Below are 22,499 nucleotides of genomic sequence, written 5' to 3'. Positions count from 1 at the left end.
CGCAGTGGTTTTCAGACTTTAAAGTCTGAAATTCCAGAAGTGAACCGGAGGCGGGGCCGGAGCATCGGTGAGTGGCTGCGCCAACACAGGATGTCTGCAGGGGACCGTTAGAAGCCCCAGGTAAGTTCAACTCATTTTCCCCTGACCCCCCTACAGTATCTCTTTAAAGAGTAACTGTCGGGCTGCAAAAGCTAATTTAAACCTCTATTCTCCTGTGTTAAACAGTTTAGAAGGAAGCCAAAAAGGCAATACTGAAGATAAAAATCTCTCTTACTTTGATGCTTTCTCAACAGCAAGGCTGGTTATTCCAAGTTCCTAAGGAGGCCACATAACATACTGCAAAGCATTCTGGGGCTGCTTCTTCTCCCCACTCTGCACTACCTTGGGTCCTCCCCCTTCATTTCCCTATCACGCCCTAAGGCTGCTTTCACAGTGAGAAGGTACAGGCTCATGTTACAGCAGCTTGTAATGCAGCCCAGAACTCACAGCACTGAAAAATCACAGGGCACATGTTCCGTTAGAGTATACTGCATGAGTCGCTATTGTTTCTAGCCACATGGCTAATTAATATTCACTGCACAATAGTGTTGTCTGGATCATGAACCATTAGGATCTTTGATCCTGATCGAATCATCAGGAAGGAGGGAGGATATTACATCACAATTGGCTTCATATGAGACAGGCAAACATGGAACCTGCCATGAGCTGTCAGGAGCATCATTCTCTGCAAATATATAAAAATTCTGTGAAATCCAAACGTGGACAGTGAAATGCATATGTAATGTAAGTACAGATAATATTTAGCTACTGATATATGTGTTTTTTTTCTCTGAGACCCTATAGCTAACAGGTCCTCTTTAAATATGCATCTTACCTTAGTCCAACTATATCCAATTAAATCTTTTATGTTAGGCAAAGACGTGACTCAATTTTCTCTATGGCTCACCTACAGTATGTTGCTGCTAGATGAATGGGGATCCTGAAGAAAGGACAAATATGCAGATAGTCTAAGGCTGGGCCCTTTTTGGCTGTGTACGTAAGTTACATAGTTAAAAGTTAACTTACTAATTATAACCCCTCTCAAGGTCGACATAAGTTGACATAAGTACTCGCATTACCATGCCTAGACATTTTGGATCTTTTACTGCACAAGGGCCAAGCTCATCACAACTAAAGGGTTCTTGTCTTTATTTGTTGTTAGGCATATATCTGCTGAACAGAATGAGCACAGGCTATGTGTAACGATCTGCTCAGCTGTCGGCACGTTCCTTAAGTCTAAAGGGCTGCAGGTCTCTGGAAAAGAGACCTGCCTGTGCTTTGCAAGTTTCAGACCTGCTCTGCTGCTGAGCAATTTGCATACACTTGTCATGCAAACAGCCTAGCTGCCTCCTTTGAAGGCTTGCAGTATAAATACCATGTGATCCCAGAATGCTTTGCTGCTCATAGAGGTTTGTTCTTGCTGGACTCACCTGGAGTGTCAGCCACTGCTATCTTAGTATAGTTAATTCTTGGGGAGTGATCCTTGCATTCCTATTTAGTGCAGTCAGTTTGTGTATAATTTGTACTGCCTATTCAGTCCTGTCTTGTTTTTCTGTCGCAATTACGCTGTTGCCAGCGGCGGTTGATAGCGAATAGCTCTGTCTTGTTTGGATCGCACTAGCCTCTAGCAGTAGCGGCTGTGGATCCTTCTGATCTGTGTTCCTGGAGTGTAAGCTGGAGCAGAGGTTGCTACTGGCTACCTCATCTGTCTGTCTGGATCGCACTAGCCTCTAGCGGTAGCAGCTGTGGATCCTTCTGATCTGTGTTCCTGGAGTGTAAGCTGGAGCAGCGGTTGCTACTGGCTACCTCATCTGTCTGTCTTGTCTGTTTGTGCTCATTTGTGTTACGTGTGGCTAGTTAGGGTGGCACGCTTATCACTAGGTGCCTATCGCGCGGTGATCGTGTCTTAAACGCGTTCGCTGTTGCGAATGAGTGCGGTGTTCGCGTTTAGCTACCGTTTGTTATTTTCTTTATCCTCTGATTGTTGTTTGCTGTGCCTTTGCTACTCTCGTGCTCTGTCCTGCTCAGTCTGGTGTCACTATTTGGCAATCGCCATTCTTGCGATTGCGTTCCCACTTAGTTTCCGCTGTTGTGTGTTCGCCGTCACTGGGTGGCGACTAGTTTGGTGGACACACATTGATTCTGTCTCTGTGCTCCCTCTCTTTAGGGGCTATCTTGCCCTGTGTTGCTTCTCTTCGTACAATTTCCATCTGGCATCTGTGGCAGCGCAGAGGGTTTATTCCTCTGCACTCCACAGCTCCATCTGCCGGTGGGAATTCCCCTCTACTGGTGCTTAGCACCAAAAGCTGGGTTCTCTCAGATTATACGCTTGTGGAGGATTTCCGCAGTGTCAGTGCGCATCCTGTGCACTGACCACGGGAATAATTCCACTATCGTTACACTATGGATTCTGATGGCACTTTATAGATCAATAAAAATGTAAGCTGCCACTGCTTACATTTATTTTTATTTTGCCAAGATTATCTGGTAAAAACAAAGATACTGCTAGGCAGCTCTTTGTGATACTGAGCAATGCCACAGTGACAGCAACAGGACCATTGCTTCATTCAAAGTCCACAATGCATTCAATGGCACAAATAAATAAATGTGCTACTACTTTTAATTTACTGCAAAGAGTATAGCTCTGATTCTGTATACACTAGCAAACACGTGTCCCAAACAAACCTGTGAACATTCATATTTTAAATCACACATTCAAAAATCACTGCAGTCAATATAAAACAGACAAGCAAAGTCCATTTGAATGGTTTACAGGTCTTGCAGTTCAAACATAATAAATACAGTAAAAGTATATGTGTGGTAACCGTTACAAGGAAATGGCAGGGTTCTACAATTGTCAGAACTGAGTGGTAAGAATTCATTAGGGTTGAGGTTTCATCTCTCGTTCAACACTTTCTAGCTAAGCAAGCCAGTAAACATATCCAATAACCAAGACATTTGCTTTCATTTCTTATAGTCTGCTGAGTGGAAGGCAGATGCACAGAATCTGCTTTCAAAAAATGATTTAAAACTTCACACAAAAGCAGGTTTAATGTACGTTTAATATCCTTTGTCTTTCCCACTAAAAAATGAAACTGCACCATCTAGTGGATCGACTTGTTTGACAGTGAATGCTAGAAAAGCCAAAACTAAAATGTGGTCAAAATGAAATCTTAAGTTACTGAATTAAGAATACATTTGCCATTTGGATGTATGCATTAAACAGCGTTAAGCAAAAAAACGTGTAAGACTTCACACGTTATTCTGCTTCACGCAGTTTAGTGCATAGACCCCTAAATCTGCTTTCATCCGTTTCCAAGTAAAGATGGAATACATTATTTTTTTCAGTCATGTTTGGATTGTGTGAAAGATTACAACTCCATTCTCATCTCAAGGAAATACAAACTCTCATATTCCTCTCTACAGTACATTCATTATATATTCTCTTTATTATCTATACAAGAGTATTATTATGGTTGTTGCTATGCATCTATGTAGTGCTGACTTATTCCACAGCACTTCACAGAATAAATCTAATATCTAACATCTGTAACCGTTCCCAAGAGGCACTCGCAATCTAATCTCTACCATAGTCTAAGGCTAACTTTAGAGGTGTACCAATTGACTTACTTGTATGTTTAGGGGATGTTAAAGGAACCAACGTAAACACGGGGATATAGGGACATTTAGGAATATATAGGGACATAATGCATATCCTACATATAGGGAACGTCTGGGCCATCAAACCGTCCAGTACGGTTTCTTAAAATATCACAGATGCCCCACTGACTTTCTCCATAGGAACATTAGGATAATGCACTTTTACTTTTGATATCCTTAATATTTTCTAATTGGCAATCAGCAAAAATTCTCATAATTAGATATACCGAGGAGGTTAAGACTCGCAAATTAAATGCTCTAGAAGGTGATCATTTAGCTAGCAACTGTGTCATTTATTCTAAAAATTTGCCAACCCCACCTAGTTAAAGGGGAACTTCAGCCTAAACAAACATACTGTCATTAAGTTACATTAGTTATGTTAATTAGAATAGATAGGTAATATTTTTTACCCACCCTGTTTTAAAAGAACAGGCAAATGTTTGTGATTCATGGGGGCTGCCATCTTTGTCATGGGGGCAGCCATATTTTTGGTTGAAAGGAGGTGACAAGGAGCAGGAGACACAGTTCCAACTGTCCTGTGTCCTGATAACCCCTCCCAGCTGCACACGCTAGGCTTCAAATGTCAAATTCAAAATGTAAAAATAAAAAAATTTCACCAAAACAGCGGAACAAGAGCAACAACATCAGAAATCCCATCATGCTTTGCACAGCATCAGGGGAAAAAAGCCTGGGCAGTTTTCTTCTGTGCAGCTAAAAATGAGACTTGGATAAGAGAAACAAGTTCTGATGCTGTGAAACTGTTAAAGAAACACCAGGCCTTTTCAGTGCTGCCGAGTCGATTTTTAGTCCGGAGGTTCACTTTAAGCGAATTCATTGCCTACTGCAACTACTGAGTTAAGCTAATTCGCTGTCTATGTGTAATACTGGACTTGAGGCCCTCATTCAAATTGCAAAAAAATATCCTCTTGTCGTCTTCACTTAAACAACACCTCCCGCATCCGCCCTTTTACCACATAGCTCAATACCAAATTTCTGGTGCATGCCCTGATTATTTCACAACTAGACTCTTGCAACTCTCTGCTCTGTGGTCTCCCCGAGGTTTAGCCCCACTACAGTCCATCATGAACTCAGCTGCACAAAACATTCACCTCGCCTCCTGCTTACCCAGCCCTATCCCCCTCTATCAGTTCCTTCACTGGCTACCAGTTGCATAAAGGATACAATTTAAAATCATGACTTTTGCCTACAAAGCTCTTTACAACCTAGATCCTTCTCATCTAACGAAACTTACTTCCAGATACCATCTTACATGCAATCTTCACTCCACTAACAATATTCTCCTATCTTCTTCTCTGGTCACCTCTTACTCCTGCTTACAAGACTTCTCTCGATCCTCTCCCCTCCTCTGGAACACCCTACCTCAACACATCTGCCACTCACAATAAACCTTAGAAGCAACCTGAAAACTCCTCTCTTTAGGCAAGCATACTCTCCTATCTAGGACACTTCGGCCACTGACCACCACTTTTTTCCATCTCACGCACAGCTTCCCTTCAGCTACTATCCTATCCCTTAACTCTTCAGGCTGTAAGGCCTTTTGGCCACGGCTCTATTCCCCTTTTGTCGCCATCTTCCTCCCTGTATAAAAATCTGTAGTTAATTTGTTTACTGTATCAGTTGTAGCCCAGCATTGTCTTGTATTGTTAACTTTGTATCATTATACCCTGTATATTGTTGTACAACACCATGGAAGATGTTGATGCTTTATAAATAAATAATAATAATTCACCCATATACTTGATCATCCCTGTCTGCCATTTTAAAGCAAAGAGTTGTTTTGTTCTTTAAAGCTTACAATGGCATTTAAACCAAACCACATTCTAACATAACAGCCTGAATATTACTAGCACTTGAGGCTGCTTTGGGATTGCATACCTGCATATTTGTGTGGCTACTAAATATTATAGGTTAACAATGCTAACTTGCTATTAACCTTTCATTATTTTGCAATAAAATAACCAGAAGATCAACATTCATTGTGGATACTATATTATAGATGTGGATGCTATTAACGTACATGAATGCCATCTGGCAGCCAAGACACTGGCCCATATACAATACACTTTTTGACCTGAATTTTCTCCTAGGTGATATTTTTACACCTTGGGCTTGATTCACTAAACCGTGTTAATTCATATCACGGCCGCGGTAGCGTTTTTAGCACGCGTTTTCATGCCCAATCATGATTCGTGCGTGAAACCACTAGCACGGCCGTGATAGGAGTTATTACGGTTTAGTGAATCAAGCCCCTTGTCATAAAATACCCCTTACACCCCCAGCAAGCAAGAAAATACTCCAAATATTTTTGACAGCACTTTTTCACCAAATTTTGGGCACTTTTTCAATTGTACAATTCTGAAAAGTTATTTTTAAGAGAAGATGAAAATTATGTCCTAGGAGATAACTCTGGTGAATAAAAAAATTGCATATGGGCCACTGCCTCCATCCCTCTGACTTGCACTTTATAGAGATGACCATGATGTGCCTGTTGCATTTCCAGTATCTTGGAAAATGTACAATGGTGCAGACATGTTACACAAATGTCTTTTTCCTCTCAGTTTAAGGCCCAGTGCACACCGAACGGTTTTTTGGAGCGATCCGCCGGCCGCATCCGCCTCTAAAAATGCTTGTCTAATGTATTGCAATGGGATGGTGCACACCGGCGGTTTGCGGTTTTTGCCAAGCCGCAAACGCGCCTCCTGCTGCGCGTTTGCGGTTTTTGGAAGCGTTTCGTCCTCAATGTAAAGTATAGGAAAAACGCAAACCGCTCTGAAAAACGCTAGTTCGGAGCGGTTTGCCAGGCATTTGTTACAGTAGCTGTTCAGTAACAGCTTTTACTGTAACAATATGTGTAATCTGCTACACAAAAACGCACGCAAAACCGCTAGGTATGTTTAGAAAACCTCTCTAAACATACCTAGAATCGCTCTGAAATCAGCTCCCAAAACCGCTAGCATATTGCGGATCTGCTAGCGGTTTTGGTGTGCACTGGGCCTAAGTCTGTGTTCATACTTGGGTTCTATTATAGTCTGAAAACACAGTTCACACAAAGTTTTTTTTTTATGGGAATGGTGAAGATGCAATTTTTCTCTGTTCACATGTATCTCTAGTGGACTGAGGTTATTAGCACAGCCACCATGATTTACAACAAAGCCATATTGTCTCCATTTTGCCCTTTGCATAGGACCCTACCTGAAATGTAGTGGATGACTCACCATTGCATGCTGCATGGTCACAGCTAATGTGCAGTGACATATTAATAGTAGACATGAAGGGAAACTGAGGGACCCCAGCAAAAAGATGCCTAAGTTAAGGAGAAAACATTTTGCCGACCCTCTGACCATGCACTATATTGTTATGCTCACTCTTTTATCTTCTTATATATCTGAGCCCTCAATCCAGTTCTTCACGAGTAACTCTTACACTGCCACCTACTGCCTAAACAGGTTCCCCAAGGTACAGTTCTTGGTCCTGTACTGTTCCGTTTGTATGACACTTCTTTTGCAAGCTAATTTTGTTTATTAACCATTTAATGGCAAACTGACTTATTAAAACCTCCTGTTTGAGCCTGTTAACAGCAACAGGACATTTTAATAAGTCACTCGCTCCCGCCACTGTTTCGCACGTGTGCACTCTGCTCCCGCCGCTGTTTACCATCGGGTCACTGCTATCTGGGATTGGGGAAGAGGACCGAGAGGTCCTCTACCCAATCGCAATTACTGGAATGAATGGACGTGACCGTGATCAGCGGCCATGTCCATTGATAAAACAGGATACAGTTACAGTGTAGTTAAATGTAAAAAAAAGAAGTGAACACTTCCTATAACAGTAGAGTGTTCACTAGTGCCATCTTGGGGCCAAAAAGTAAAATTACACATACAGGCACATACATATATACACAATATTGATAAAATTAATAACTTACACTTCCAAAGCCCCCCCCCCCCCCCAAAAAGAAAAAAATTGTAAAAAAAAATCAGTTTAAAAAAAATACATAAATTGTCGCATAAAACTGAAAAATAACATCAATATTTCAAAATAATATATTGTCGCCATACATTGTGATAGAGACATAATTTAAACGGTTTAATAATAGGGACAGCTGGGCAAATAAAATGTGTCAAGTTTTATCCACAGGAGAACATTTAATTTTAAAATTATAATGGCCGAAAAATGAGAAATGATTTTTTTCCATTATTTTCTTATTTTTCTTGTTAAAACGCATTTAGAATAATAATAATAATTAAAAAAAAAAAGATCTTAGCAAAATGTACTACCCACAGAAAGCCAAATTGATGGTGAAAAAAAGAAAAAAAACAAGGTAATAAAGTTATTAGGGAATAAAGGTGAGGAGCACTGACAGGTGAAAATTGGTCTGGGCCGTTAGGGTAAAAACCACTTGGGGTGAACTGATTAAGCTACAATAACATTTATATGCATAACACAACCAAATTAACTACAACATGTCTGCATAAATTTTTTCTAAAAAAAATTCACATTCAAAACCGCCCCATGACATTTCCCAACTGTAATATTACATTCATTCTTCACCACTTTCCAGGTAGGCTACCCAGGTATAATGTTCTGCATGTTCCTTCACTGCCCACATGAACTGAATATCTCTATGTCCCACCTCTTTCAACTTTGCACCATCTGCAAACTACCATATTTATTATCAAACTCCTAGTACATAACCTCTTATCTTGACTACCACCTCAAGCATTAGTATCCGTTGGGGTTGTCTATTGCCTTGTGTTGCAGGGAAGGTGATATGTCAGTATAAAGTGAAACATTAACCTAGCAACACAGTCACATAATAACATAGTTTGCATTAGCTATATGTTTGCAAATCCAAATGATCATTAACCTCTTCCCTGCATGTAGCTGCTCTGCATCTCACCCTTTAACCTCCAGCCACAGAGAGAATATTTTAATCTTTATTCAAGAAAAATTCCTCCAACCCCCACATCAGCTGTAGGCATTGTGAAGATTTTACCGATCATTGTTTGAGCTACTTACCTTGTTTTTTAATGTGAACATTTAAAAACCATCCAGTAAAAAATGTTCCTAAAGGAGATGCTAAACAAGAGATTCAACCTCTAGTAACAACATCAACAGTCGAGCAAAATGAGAAATAAGTCTTCACTTCACTTTACAGTCAACTACAAATATAGATCGTTCCAAAGGCTAAAGGTGAAATTTTACTGCCAGCCAGTCTCCTAATTAGCATGTCCACCCGGAGCTTGGTCAAGCCCAACAAAGTTACATTTGCTACTATTAAAAAAAACAAAAATGAAAAGAAAGGTACCATTAAATGATGGTGATACTTTGTGGGTCTTACCTGCTCTACTATAGCTGATGCACTTTTCTGGGAACCAGTGACAGCTCTGTTACCTTTTCCCATGAGTTGTACAAGACTTGTGAAGGGTGGGTGAGTCTAATGAACAATACACAATGAAGTATACATATGAAGAGAAGATGGACAATACACACACTCACACACACAAAACAAATTCAGCTGTCAAGTAAATGAAAGACAAAGGCCCCGTTTCCACACAGCGCAATTCTTTCAACATTAATCAATAGGATCCTTCCGAACCAGGTGTGGGGTGGAAAAATAGAGCCTGCTGCATTTTTCCAGACTATGTATTTGAATCCCCATTGCCGTGCATTGGCTTTGGATGTGAATTTGCATCATCACAGGTGCAGCATCCGTCTCGGAAATGGGCGCAGCATGAGAATTGTGGCATATGGAAACGGGACATAACTCCACTTTCGATGGGAAAAACAATGCATCATATGCTAGACAAGTCAAATTTGTAACACTGTTGCTAAGAATTACATTTCCATTTCATTTAGCAGCCATCAATGCATTTTTATAATTGTTAGATAGTTTGGCACTGGTCTACTTAAGGAGAACCGGCAGGAAATCTCATAGGTAAATTGCGATAACGAGATTAGGTGGACAACAACCTCTAAAACTGCTAGATCTTTAGATAGGTTGCAGTAAACTACATCCATACTTTTTAGGCCAATCACAATGTTCCATGCTGTAGAGGGTGCTGTGATTAGGGAACTGTTCCCTATGAGGTTTCCTGCTGGGTCCCCTAAAGTAGACTAGCGCCAGAAGTTAAAATTCAACTTCTTTACAACCATAGTGACCATAAACAAGCATACAAAACAACTTTAACTTTCATTTTGGGTAATTGGCTGCATAGAGCAGGAAGTTAATTTTAGCATCTTTACATAAAATGCTGACATTTATAACAGTGAACGCTTAAATTATATGGTAAAATATGGTGGTTATCTACTGAGAGGTCAGAATGTGGTTTCCAACCACTGGGCTCTTAGATAATACCTCCCCTAAGGGTATCACTATAAACATTCAAGAGCCCTTTGCTAAAATCCATGTAATTTACAGAAATGTCCAAGAATGTTCTTTTTCTGCACGAAAGAGGAGTTATTAAAACAAAACAGAACGAAAAAAAAAACGACATGAACTTGAACATGGATATGGTATTTTTGGCCAGGCATTACACACAAAGGCTTACATATGCTGGCTTACAACATTATTAAGCCTTAGTCCAAGCCAAAAGTTTTGTTTAGTAATGGATGGTGTGGAAAAGATTGTTCAATGGCATTAGATTTTATTGTGGTCTTTACTTTTCCATCTATGAGAATTTCCCTTCACTTTCTGTCCTGACAAAAAGATATGTAAATGTGTTCAAAAGGAACCAGTAACAAAATAATAATAACATTTTTCAAAAGTAGAATAAGTGAGGAAATCTTTAAAATATATTATGCAGACTGAGGAAAAAGCCGTGCAGGAGTGGCTTCATGCTACTGCGCAAGTGTGGACCGTACTTGCGCATGCGCAGTAGAGTTGCACTTGTACACGGACAAGAGCATGGATTCTCTTCTCATACAAAATTATACTTTGCTGAGCCTTTCTCCAACTCACTCCCCAGGGCCTTGGTGGAGGGTTGGTGGAGGGTTGCGACCCTTTCTACTATCTACAGAGAGCGACTTCTTATTCCTGAGTGGGGTCAGGATAATCTCCCCACCTGCCTTTACAGTGGTTGCCTATTGGTGACCCATGTTTGTGAGTATAACAACTATTACTCTTTGTCATTACCCCCTTTTTCAATACATACTACACTATTGGGGCTCTTGGTGTTCCTTTGTTTATCTCGTTAAACTGGTCTCTCGTCTCGCTGGTTTCTGGTGCATAGCCCCATCCCCTTGAAGAGAAAACCTGCAAAGTTACCATGGCACTTTATCTCAGATAGAGTGCCATGGCACTTTGTTGCAAGGGGGTGGGGCTACTTATCGGAAGCCAGCAGACACAGGGTTTGGGGAGTGAGTTGGAAGAAAAAGACCTTGGCAAGTAATTGTAACTTTTCACGAGAAGAGGATCCATAAATTATTTGTTTCAGGCCAAATAGGCTCCTTAAGTATACTAACATTTTAACATTATATAAGAGAGAACAGAGGCGCCAAAAGGATAAAAGGGGTTTTAAAGGAGCTTAAAAGCCAAAACTTGGTAATTAGAGGAGGCAGTGGTGGACTTACCCCCTCCAAGCAGACACAACACGACTGTACATTCAGTCTATTTATTAACGAACTCCAGATAAAACAAAGCAACGCGTTTCACGGGTCAGTGCTCGCTTCCTCAGGCAATAGAAAAAGGAGTTACACCATCTAGCAAAACAAACGACACTCAGCGCCTCTAAGGCAGAGGTGCTGAGTGTCGTTTGTCTTGCTAGATGCTGTAACTCCTTTTTCTATTGCCTGAGGAAGCGAGCACTGACCTGTGAAACGCGTTGCTTTGTTTTATCTGGAGTTCGATAATAAATAGACTGAATGTACAGTCGTGTTGTGTCTGCTTGGAGGGGGTAAGTCCACCACTGCCTCCTCTAATTACCAAGTTTTGGCTTTTAAGCTCCTTTAAAACCCCTTTTATCCTTTTGGCGCCTCTGTTCTCTCTTATATAATATTGTATCCACCCTTGGTGGAGGATTGCGACCCTTTCTACTATCTACAGAGAGCGACTTCTTATTCCTGAGTGGGGTCAGGATAATCTCCCCACCTGCCTTTACAGTCGTTGCCTATTAGTGACCCATGTTTGTGAGTATAACAACTGTTACTCTTTGTCATTACCCCCTTTGTCAATACATACTACACTATCTCGTTAACATTTTAACATTGCAGCTGTTCTACAAAAAATTCTGGCACCTGTGTTGTGCCTATGATTTTTTCAATTTTGATTCAGTGAGTGAACACATTGACATATTTTAAATTCCTTTAAGTATTTTACAGGGCTTAATGTCATTAAGAAAAAGGCCCAAGGGAGAGCTGGTTTTGGTTTCTCAACCATTAAAAACACTATCGCACTAAGAAAGTGACAATAGTTTCCAATAACACTTTTGTCTATTTAAGGCACTGGTAAAAGGGTCGAGGGTAAGTTGCTAAGTTTGAAAGAGAGCTTCATTTCCTTAAGCCGCATACCTCCTTCTGAGTGAGAGCAATTTGCTTCACCAATCAGCCACAGTTACTTATATATATTATATGAACTTACTGACCAGTTATCATCATTAGAGGGAAACTGAAGAAACTGAAGTGAGAGGGACATGGAGGCTGCCATACTTATTTCCTTTTAAGCAAGACCCGATGTCTGGCTGAGCCTCTGCTTCTAATACTTTCAGTCGTAGACCCTGAATAAGCATGCAGCATGCTGATCCGGTGTTTCTGGCATTATAGTCAAATCTGACAAGATTAGCTGCATGCTCGTTTCTGGTGTTATTGAGACACTACTGCAGCCAAATAGATCAGCAAGGCTGCCTGGCAACTGATATTGTTTAAAAGTAAATAAATTTGGCAGCCTCCATGTTCTTCTCACTTTTATTGTTCTTTACAGGTATGCCTTCTTTTTCAGCGGGTTTTCATGGTTTTATTTTTTAATGGGCGTCTGCAGTTTTGATTTACTCAAATTTTCCACTATATTTGAGAAAGATAAGTAAACAAACTTCAATTATTTAATTTCATCTTTACTGGAATAACCATGTCCCACATATGACCCAATTCCATGATGCTTCAGGCAAATGATATAAATACAAATTAACACAGTGCACGCAGCTAATAGAACCTTACCCCTTCCACTGCACTGATGGACTCATGATGGGAACAAGTGTGCTCTGGAAACTTGTGAACTTTAGAATGACATGTTCTGGGTGGATGGTTCTGCTAAAAACACACAATGAAATGGATACATAATCACATGAACACACACATGAACGATAATGCAGATATAGAGCAACAAATAAATAAAAATTAAAATAAGGGATGTATAACAAATGGTGGCATGAAAAATGTACAAGAATGCAGTAATAAAATCCAACTCCCAAGACTTTAAATGGACCCAGTAGGGGATCACGCTTTATGAATCCATTAAAAAGTCCTTTTGCTCTTACCCTTTGAACATTTTCCTTCTCCTAATCCAGCCAGATGAAAATAGTGTTAAAATTTAACAATGGCAAAGAAGTATAGGCGGCCACATCCAAATAGTAATTATTCTCTGTAGAACCCCAACTAACACACCTAAGCTTATATATATATATATATATATATATATATATTCATCCACAATCAAGCCCAAACTTAAGGTTTCCACCAATGATACAATTTGCTGAAAGATCGATTACAAATTATTCTTCGTATTAATGATCGTAAATTATGGTTTGGGACCACTAATGGACAAAAATCTCCTAAACAATCCAATCAGATTGCTGGGATCGAACCAAAATTCGGATCGATTTCATTAATCTGGTCAGATTAGTGGTCCCAAACGTTCATTTACAATCCTTCATACGAAGAATCGTTCGTAAGCGATCGTTCAGCAAATTGTATCGTTAGTGGCTACCTGTAGGTCTCGTCCAATCAATACAAGGTATTTAATTTCAACCAGTCATCACACATCATTATAAAAGCCGACCTAATGGGAGACCGTTAACGCTAGCAGTGTCTCCTCAAATTTAAGGATCAAGCTCAAAGTTACCTGCATATCTGGTTTGGTGAGCACATGATGAGGGGTAGTGGAAAGCGTCATACGCTAGTCATAGGCCTCTCCCCCAAAATCATTCCAGTTGGAGAGGCTCGGTTTCATTGCGGTTATTTTCGCACTATCCCCACCCCCATCCAAGCAGACTTGATGGAAGCATGTCCATAGTGACGCCTGGATGTAGACACACCTGGACGTCTGTGTCCCCAGTGTGTTGAATTGCCAGGGGCGACATATTGCCCTTCACCAGGAGATGCCTACTCCCAAAACCAGAAATAAGCACTCGCCTAGGCAACCAAAGAACACAAGCCATGAGAGAACAAGAAACCCGGGGAGCAGAGACCAAGAAGTGAAATCAATCTTCTTAGATGTGTAACTCTCTTAGGATAAACACCATAAAAATTTGAGGAAATACAGGTTGTGATCTCACCAAGTAACAATGCATCAAGATACAAATATTAGAGATAAGGAAAAAGTAAAAAGAAAAGAAAAATTGTGTCAGACCACATGAGAGAGAATAGAACACAGTAGATGGTTAACAAATTTAGACATAGGAATTATCTCAAACAAGTTCTGAGGAGTGCGCTGGAATTTCTCTAGCAGCACCCACCAGACTGGGTGGCCATAGACCAGTGAGATGTATTCCTTGTGTAATGCAATACAATACACAAGATAAACAGATCACCAAGATCATCAATTACCATTGGCATTTGGTTAGGGACTCTATTTTCACAGGGGAGAAGATTCAATAATTTCCTCTAATGTCCTATGAAAGATCACTCATGCTCCAGGGTAGACCTGTCCATTATAATATTGGTACAGCAAAACAGACTGTTCAGAGTTCGGTTATATGCAGAACAGGCATGTTTTCTTACCTTAACGGCATTCATTCCAATAGTGTTATTTAAAGGTAATGTCATAACCCATCCTAACAGTGATACCAAAATAGGAGTTAGGGGTTACCATACCTTTGAATCCAGTTTTGAAGTATAGATGATATGTTCATGTGGATTTCAATATGTAGGCAAGACAATCCAGGAACTTAAACAACGGATTTCGGCCCACAAATATGCAATACATGAGAGTGTTGTGGATCAGGCTATTCCTTTTTACTTTCAACAGTGAGAGTGATATAGTGAGGTCACAGCCTGTATTTAATTGACTTTTTACAGTGTTTATTCAAGAGATTTATGTCTGGGTAGACATTCCACTTTCTGGGCTCTTTGCTTCCCAGGTTTTTGGTTCTCCCGTGGCTTATGTTCCTTGGCTGCCTAGGTGTGTCCTGGTGGAGGGAAATTAAGTCGCCTCTGGCCATTGGACACACTGGGGGACACAGACGTCCAGGGCATGACTACACCTAGGTGTCAATATGGACATTAGGTCTTCCATCAGGTCTGCTCTGATTGGGAGACGGGGTGGCATGGCAATAATCCATCTCTCTAATTGGAAGGCTTCCATGGAGGGGATTACGACTGGCATGTGCCTCATCATGTGCTCACCAGACTATGGGACTGCCGACCACAGAGGGACAAGATATGCAGGGCTTGGTCCTTGAATGGGAGGAGACATTGCTAGTGTTAACAGCTTCCCATCAGGTCTATCTTTCAATTGTAAGCTCACAAGGATAGGGCTCTCTCACCCTTTTGTGTCTTGGAATTTGTTATGCATTTATTCATATTAATTTTGTCACTGTAATTACCAATTCTGTATTTTGTACTATTTCTGTATTTTGTACCAACTCTGTATTTTGTATATTGGTGTATACCATTAAAACAGCTGCATCCCAACAAATAACGGAACTTGGTCGAGGATAATGTTGCACACCAGCCCGTGTGTATAGTTATATATACACGCCTCTGCAAAGTCCGCTTACGCCCTCATTACAGACACCTTAGATGTCTAACCTCAACCCCCATAGCACTGGCATACTTGTATGCTGGCACTCACGTGACCTGTATGGATGGCCGTGTATGGCGTAGATCAGCCGTCTCAGGGGAAACCTCTCCAATGGCTCGGCCTGTTGTAGCTGGCCAGCGTGTGCTCAGGCGCATAGGCGCAAGAACGCATAGCGCGATTTCGATGTGCGAGGGGGGAGGAAGAGTAGCGGAGGCACGGGCGGCGATCCTCAGTCACACTTACGCATCTGTAAGCGTCTCACGTGACGCGTTTCGTCACGGCCCACGTGACTTCTTCAGACGTGACGTAGGAAGGCGGCGTAGCTTCTTAGGCCACATACACACATCAGACTATAGTCTTTGGAAAATGAAAGATCACAGACCAATCTTACCACCCTTCATGTAGTATGAGAGCCATACCTTCCCAGTCTTTTCTATGGAGCTGAACTCCCCATCAGAAAAAATCTTTGCAAGATGCTGCACACACAGATGCTGTACAGACACAAAAGATCAGTAGCTGCAAAAGATCTATTCCTGCCAAAAATCCATTCCTGCAAATTGCAATGATAGTCTATGAGATCTGCAGATCATCATACACACATGATTTAACTGACATTCATCTGCAGATCAGATCCACCAGGATGGATTTTCAGATCTGCAGATCTGCAGATAAATGTCAGTTAAATCATGTGTGTATGATGATCTGCAGATCTCATAGACTATCATTGCAATTTGCAGGAATGGATTTTTGGCAGGAACAGATCTTTAGCAGATACTGATCTTTTGTGTCTGTACAGCATCTGTGTGTGCAGCATCTTGCCAAGATTTTTTCCTGATGTGGAGTTCAGCTCCATAGAAAAGACTGTGTAGAGTATGGCTCTTATACTACAGGAAGGGTGGTAAGATTGGTCTGTGATCTTTCATTTTCCAAAGACTATGGTCTGATGTGTGTATGTGGCCTTATACACATAAGGAACGCCCACCTCTCGGGTAAATCTCATGCGACTCAAAAGAGCCATAAAAAGTTCATCAGTCGCCATCATGTGGCCAAAAACAATTGGTGCATCACAAAACTTTTTAATGCCAAAGAGCTGTTGTCCACAGAGGAAGGATTTAATATTTAAGTCTTTATTTAGACCCTGGGGATGTAAACTCCCACATTTATATATCCACATGGACTCTTTTCTTAACAATTGTCTATCATAATCCCCACGACGAGGGCTGATATTCAGTTTATAAATCCCCATAAACCTCAAACCGGACACATCAGAATTATGAACAGATTTCAAGTGTAAAGCTAGAGGATTTAATTTCTTTTTATCTATGGTGGTACTTCTGATATTACTTATATGTTCTCCTATACGTGTGTTCAAAGGTCTATATGTTTTCCCAATATATATTAAGTCACAAGGACATCTGATTTGATACACAACACGAGAAGTATTACAGGTTATACGATCATTAATAAAGAACAATTTAGATCTATCATAATTGAAAAATTAATTACTTTTTTGAACATATCTGCATACATCACAGTCCAGGCATTTATGCATGCCTTTTTTAACCTTAGTCCCACCAGAACGGTCACTCCACCCAAATTCACTTCTTAGAAGCAAATGCCAGTGCCTCTGCAGGATCTGTTTTATTTCCATGAAGTGAGCACTGTATGGAGTTATTATCACCGCATACAAGAGAGCTCTGGCCAGAAAAAGAAATGATCTTTTTGGTGGGAAGAGGGGCCCTATGCAGAATGTACGTAAGGTTGGTGACGATGTCCCGCGAATTGTTACTCCATACAGTGCTCACTTCATGGAAATAAAACAGATCCTGCAGAGGCACTGGCATTTGCTTCTAAGGGATCCAATTATGGCCAAAATTGTGGGTGAGTACCCACACATGGCCGCAAAAAGAGGTACTAATTTAAATGACCTTCTGGTCAGAAGTGAATTTGGGTGGAGTGACAGTTCTGGTGGGACTAAGGTTAAAAAGGCATGCATAAATGCCTGGACTGTGATGTATGCAGATATGTTCAAAAAAGTAATCAATTTTTCAATTATGATAGATCTAAATCGTTCTTTATTAATGATCGTATAACCTGTAATACTTCTCGTGTTGTGTATCAAATCAGATGTCCTTGTGACTTAATATATATTGGGAAAACATATAGACCTTTGAACACACGTATAGGAGAACATATAAGTAATATCAGAAGTACCACCATAGATAAAAAGAAATTAAATCCTCTAGCTTTACACTTCAAATCTGTTCATAATTCTGATGTGTCCGGTTTGAGGTTTATGGGGATTTATAAACTGAATATCAGCCCTCGTCGTGGGGATTATGATAGACAATTGTTAAGAAAAGAGTCCATGTGGATATATAAATGTGGGAGTTTACATCCCCAGGGTCTAAATAAAGACTTAAATATTAAATCCTTCCTCTGAGGACAACAGCTCTTTGGCATTAAAAAGTTTTGTGATGCACCAATTGTTTTTGGCCACATGATGGCGACTGATGAACTTTTTATGGCTCTTAAGTCGCATGAGATTTACCCGAGAGGTGGGCGTTCCTTATGTGTATAAGAAGCTACGCCGCCTTCCTACGTCACGTCTGAAGAAGTCACGTGGGCCGTGACGAAACGCGTCACGTGAGACGCTTACAGATGCGTAAGTGTGACTGAGGATCGCCGCCCGTGCCTCCGCTACTCTTCCTCCCCCCTCGCACATCGAAATCGCGCTATGCGTTCTTGCGCCTATGCGCCTGAGCACACGCTGGCCAGCTACAACAGGCCGAGCCATTGGAGAGGTTTCCCCCGAGACGGCTGATCTACGCCATACACAGCCATCCAAACAGGTCACATGAGTGCCAGCATACAAGTATGCCAGTGCTATGGGGGTTGAGGTTAGACATCTAAGGTGTCTGTAGTGAGGGCGTAAGCGGACTTTGCAGAGGCGTGTATATATAACTATACACACGGGCTGGTGTGCAACATTATCCTCGACCAAGTTCCGTTATTTGTTGGGATGCAGCTGTTTTCCTGGGCCTGAAGAATTATGCATGCATGCATTTTTGACTAGATAGGAGTGCACTCCAATTCATACGCATTTTCCCAGATGTCAGTTTGCTCCGTCAGTGTTTTTATTGGGAGGGTATATGTTTGTTTGTCAGTTGTCTGTTTGCGGAACCTTGCCATGTATTAAGAATAAATTCATACTTTTTCACCAGCTCTGAGCTCCCCATACTTTTTATTGGTCTTATGTGGATATTTATGGGTGAGACGAGCCTATTAGGGAGATATCCCGTACCCCCCTTCCCCCTTTTTTGGTGTATACCATTATTTTGTACCCTATATTTATTTCTTACTTTGTACAGCGCCACGGAATATGTAGGCACTTTATAAATCAATAATAATAATCTTTACACTGATATGTGAAAAATGGGCGAGACGCAAGTTTGCCATTGAGTGAGTGTGTGGGTGTGTGTGATGTCTTATTAGTCTTATCAGTTGTTGGAACAATAGCAAACAACTTTCTTCAGTTGTTTCACAACAAAAGTTGTTTGATAATTGTGTTGCATAAAAGACCGCTGTTGATTGTGTGTATGGGGCTTAAGTGTGCGTATATACAGATCTGAGAGGCTGGACATCACTACAGATCTGAACATGTTATGGCAGTAATTCAACACAGTTTTTGCCCAGCTAAATTAGGAAGAGGAAAACTTTTTCAGGGTAAAAAAAACTGCAACGGTATTTCTAGTGAACACATTTTCAGAATATAGTAATGGATTCATATACTTAGAGCTACTACAGAAACCTTATTAGTCTAGACCATAAGATCCTAATGCAAGGCCTCTCCATTGTTATTTTTACCACTGCTTTACATGTTCTGACAACTCTAGTAATGTATGATCAACACATACATACATACATATTTACTATAAATAAGCTATTGTGATACCCATCATCATTTTTCAGTCTGTACGGTGCAACAAGATGGGACAACAACATAATCACAATAATAATAATTATTATAGCTAGGATTTCTTGACCTGTTTCTGATCATGTGTTAAGACCGGTGTTCTCCCCAGGCTCTTTTAGCCAGGTGCTCCACCCGGCTAGTTTTGGTGAGCACCCGGCTGTCATTGACTCACCTCCTCCTATGGTATAAACAGAGTTGTGCAGAGAAGCACCGGCCCTGCATTCTCTCATATTGCCCCACCCGGATACTTTTTCATGCCACCCGGCTGGAAAAAAAATCTCGGGAGAACACCGGAGAATATGGAGGGCAAAATACACCTTGCATCACTTCTAAGTTCTAATAAAACAACAAACTGAATAAACAGATATTATAATGTGCACTCTGTAACTAGCTAGTCAGCTGTTAGAGCCACCCCTTGTTTACACTAAGCTGGACAAGAATTGATTTAAACCTCCCTTACACAAAACAATGATTAGACCCTGGCATATTTTCTGACAGTTAACTCTGATGACAGCAAATATCAGCTAAGAAAAAAAAAAGAACATTGGAAAAATATGGTGGTAGGCATGTCTGTTACTTTGAGATGCAGATAATGTCATATTGTTTTGAAGTATGCCTTAAAGGAAAGGTTTGCTCTAATGAATATCAAATAGGATTTTATTCAGAAGTTTGCCAATCTCATAAAGGCAAAAAGAAGAAAGTAAAAACATATACTGTACCTGTAAATAAATAACACATATTAAATAAGTGTAATACTTGAGTTATATTAGTTACTACAATTAGTTTTTAACACCATTTATAAAAAGGCAAAGAATAAATAGCATTATCTTTGCCGATATGGTCTCAAATCGTGTGCATTAGAGACATAAGGAAAAATGGGCACCAGATAATAGTTAGAATATCCGTAATTAAAAGTGTATAGCTGTAATTATTCCAATATTCTACTATCACCATCTATACCCTAATTCTAGTTTTTCAAGGGCAGAGACCTCCTCCTATTGTTCCTCCTCCTATTGTTTCCTATTTTGTTGTAATTTATCATATGTGTACAATTCTAGTGATATCTCAAAGCAAACATTGTGTTTGTACTCAGGGCCGGATTTCTGGCAAGGCCAGCCTAGGCACTGGCCTAGGGCGCCAGAAAATGAGTCTTGTTTAGGGCGGCTGTCGGGTAGCAAAGTGTGAGGAACCACCTCAATCAAAGCGCTGGACGGCCTGGACCGCGCTATCATTAAAGCCTCCAGCTGCAGGCAGCCTGCACTCTCCTCCTCTGCCAGCAACCACACTCTGCAGTGACGGTAGCCAGACCCAGTCCACCCTGCAAAAAGTTTAGACAGCAGCGGGCGGCAGCCGGGGGCGAGCTGGATGGCCGGGTCTGACATGTGACATGTGGTGGCGGCGGTAGTTGGGGGATAAAAGATCCCGGTGGGACACAGGAAGCAGGAAGAGATCATGCCCGGGAGGCAGCCAGTGTACACAAACCAGCTTGGTAGCGTCTAGCTGAGTGTCCTCCACTGCATGCCTCATGTTGTCCCATCTGACTTCCCTGCCAGACCATTGAAGTGATGAAGGAGAGGACCAGAGCAGCAGCAGTACAGAGATGATCTTGCAGGGTACGGCTCTGTGTTCCTGGCTGTCACAAGTTCTCCCACCCCGCCCCCCTCTGTCTCCGGGCTGCATGCTTCACATATAAATTTCTCTACTGCCGGGTGAGAAACAAATGTAAACTTTGTCCTCCCTCCGATCAAACTGGCTTCCACAATTTGGAGATTTCCACGCAAACATCAGCTGGGGTGAGTGATATGGGGACAGAGGGAGAACAAATAAACAATGGCTGTCTGCACTCAGGTGCAATTTAGATAAGGTGACTGACTTGCTGGTGATGAGGGCTGCTACTGACTGCTCTGTCTGTCTCAGCTTGCTTGACTGTATGATTGAGATGTCTAAACACATTACTTGTTTTTTTTTTTGCATCAATATCCCTGCCAATTCAATCATAATGATTGAATCTGGCTTAGGCCTCTTGCACACTGCAAGCAATTCAGATTCAGATTCCGCTTTTTAATCAGTTTTTACCTCCGATTCAGATTCAGATTTGCAGTGTGCAAGGAGCAAACTGCAAATCTGAATCTGAATCGGAAGTAAAAACAGATTAAAAAGCGGAATCTGAATCTGAATTGCTTGCAGTGTGCAAGAGGCCTTAGATTGATGCCACAGCATGGTCAGTCACCCAATTGAAGGTTTCCATTGATTTCCAGCTGAAACTACCAATCTGTCATGCTGGAAAAATCGTAATAGTCGAAAGAGCCCGATTGGGTGCGGATGGCAGTATCGTTGATGACTCCTAACCAGTCTCCCCTACAAGTGTATGTGTCCTACCCCCAAGCCTGTGGTAAGTGTGTGGATGCAGCACACCTTTCACACTGGTGCAACTCCTTCACCTTCTCCTGTGTCCAGCTTTCTTCATTGCCACTGGAGCGCCTGTACCACTGCTGCATCTTGTACTGACATAACTACTCAAAAACGCTAGACACAGGAGGAAGTGAGAATTCACACAGTCCTGACAGATGATCCTGAAATATGCCAGAACAATCGATTTTACTCTGATCATCAGATCAAATCAGAGTGGAATTGATTCCTACCACACACAGTACAAAGATTTTTAATAAATTCCAGCAGGACATCAATTAGAAATTGATTGAACCGTAGCATTACACTGTTCTATCCAGTGCAGCGCTTTGCGCCGCAGACAAACTGCGACATCAGGCCAGTTAATGTTAAATATTTAATCTAGTTTGATCAATACTTTCAATCATTTTTAGGTCAAAATTGATCAAAAAGCATTCTAAA

At 41.1% G+C, this 22,499-nt stretch overlaps 1 protein-coding gene across 26 annotated transcripts in view; it reads right to left on the bottom strand.

The window, feature by feature from the left end:
* Window positions 1–22,499, bottom strand: part of GPHN (gephyrin) — a 468,752-nt gene that overhangs the window by 217,828 nt on the left and 228,425 nt on the right. For 18 of the 26 annotated variants that reach the window (XM_068253294.1, XM_068253293.1, XM_068253298.1 and 15 more), the window contains 2 exons: window positions 12,871–12,963; window positions 9,062–9,157 (listed from right to left, as the gene is read on the bottom strand). The exons of 7 other annotated variants lie outside the window; for them this stretch is intronic. In XM_068253294.1, coding sequence (XP_068109395.1) covers window positions 9,062–9,157; window positions 12,871–12,963 — 189 coding nt within the window. The remainder of the gene's footprint in view (window positions 1–9,061; window positions 9,158–12,870; window positions 12,964–22,499) is intronic. One more of the 26 variants, XM_068253295.1, reaches the window with a different exon arrangement.

Source organism: Hyperolius riggenbachi, chromosome 9 (assembly GCF_040937935.1).
Source record: "Hyperolius riggenbachi isolate aHypRig1 chromosome 9, aHypRig1.pri, whole genome shotgun sequence".
NCBI classification, from domain to species: Eukaryota; Metazoa; Chordata; class Amphibia; order Anura; family Hyperoliidae; genus Hyperolius; species Hyperolius riggenbachi.
This window is presented reverse-complemented; position numbering and strand designations above follow the sequence as displayed.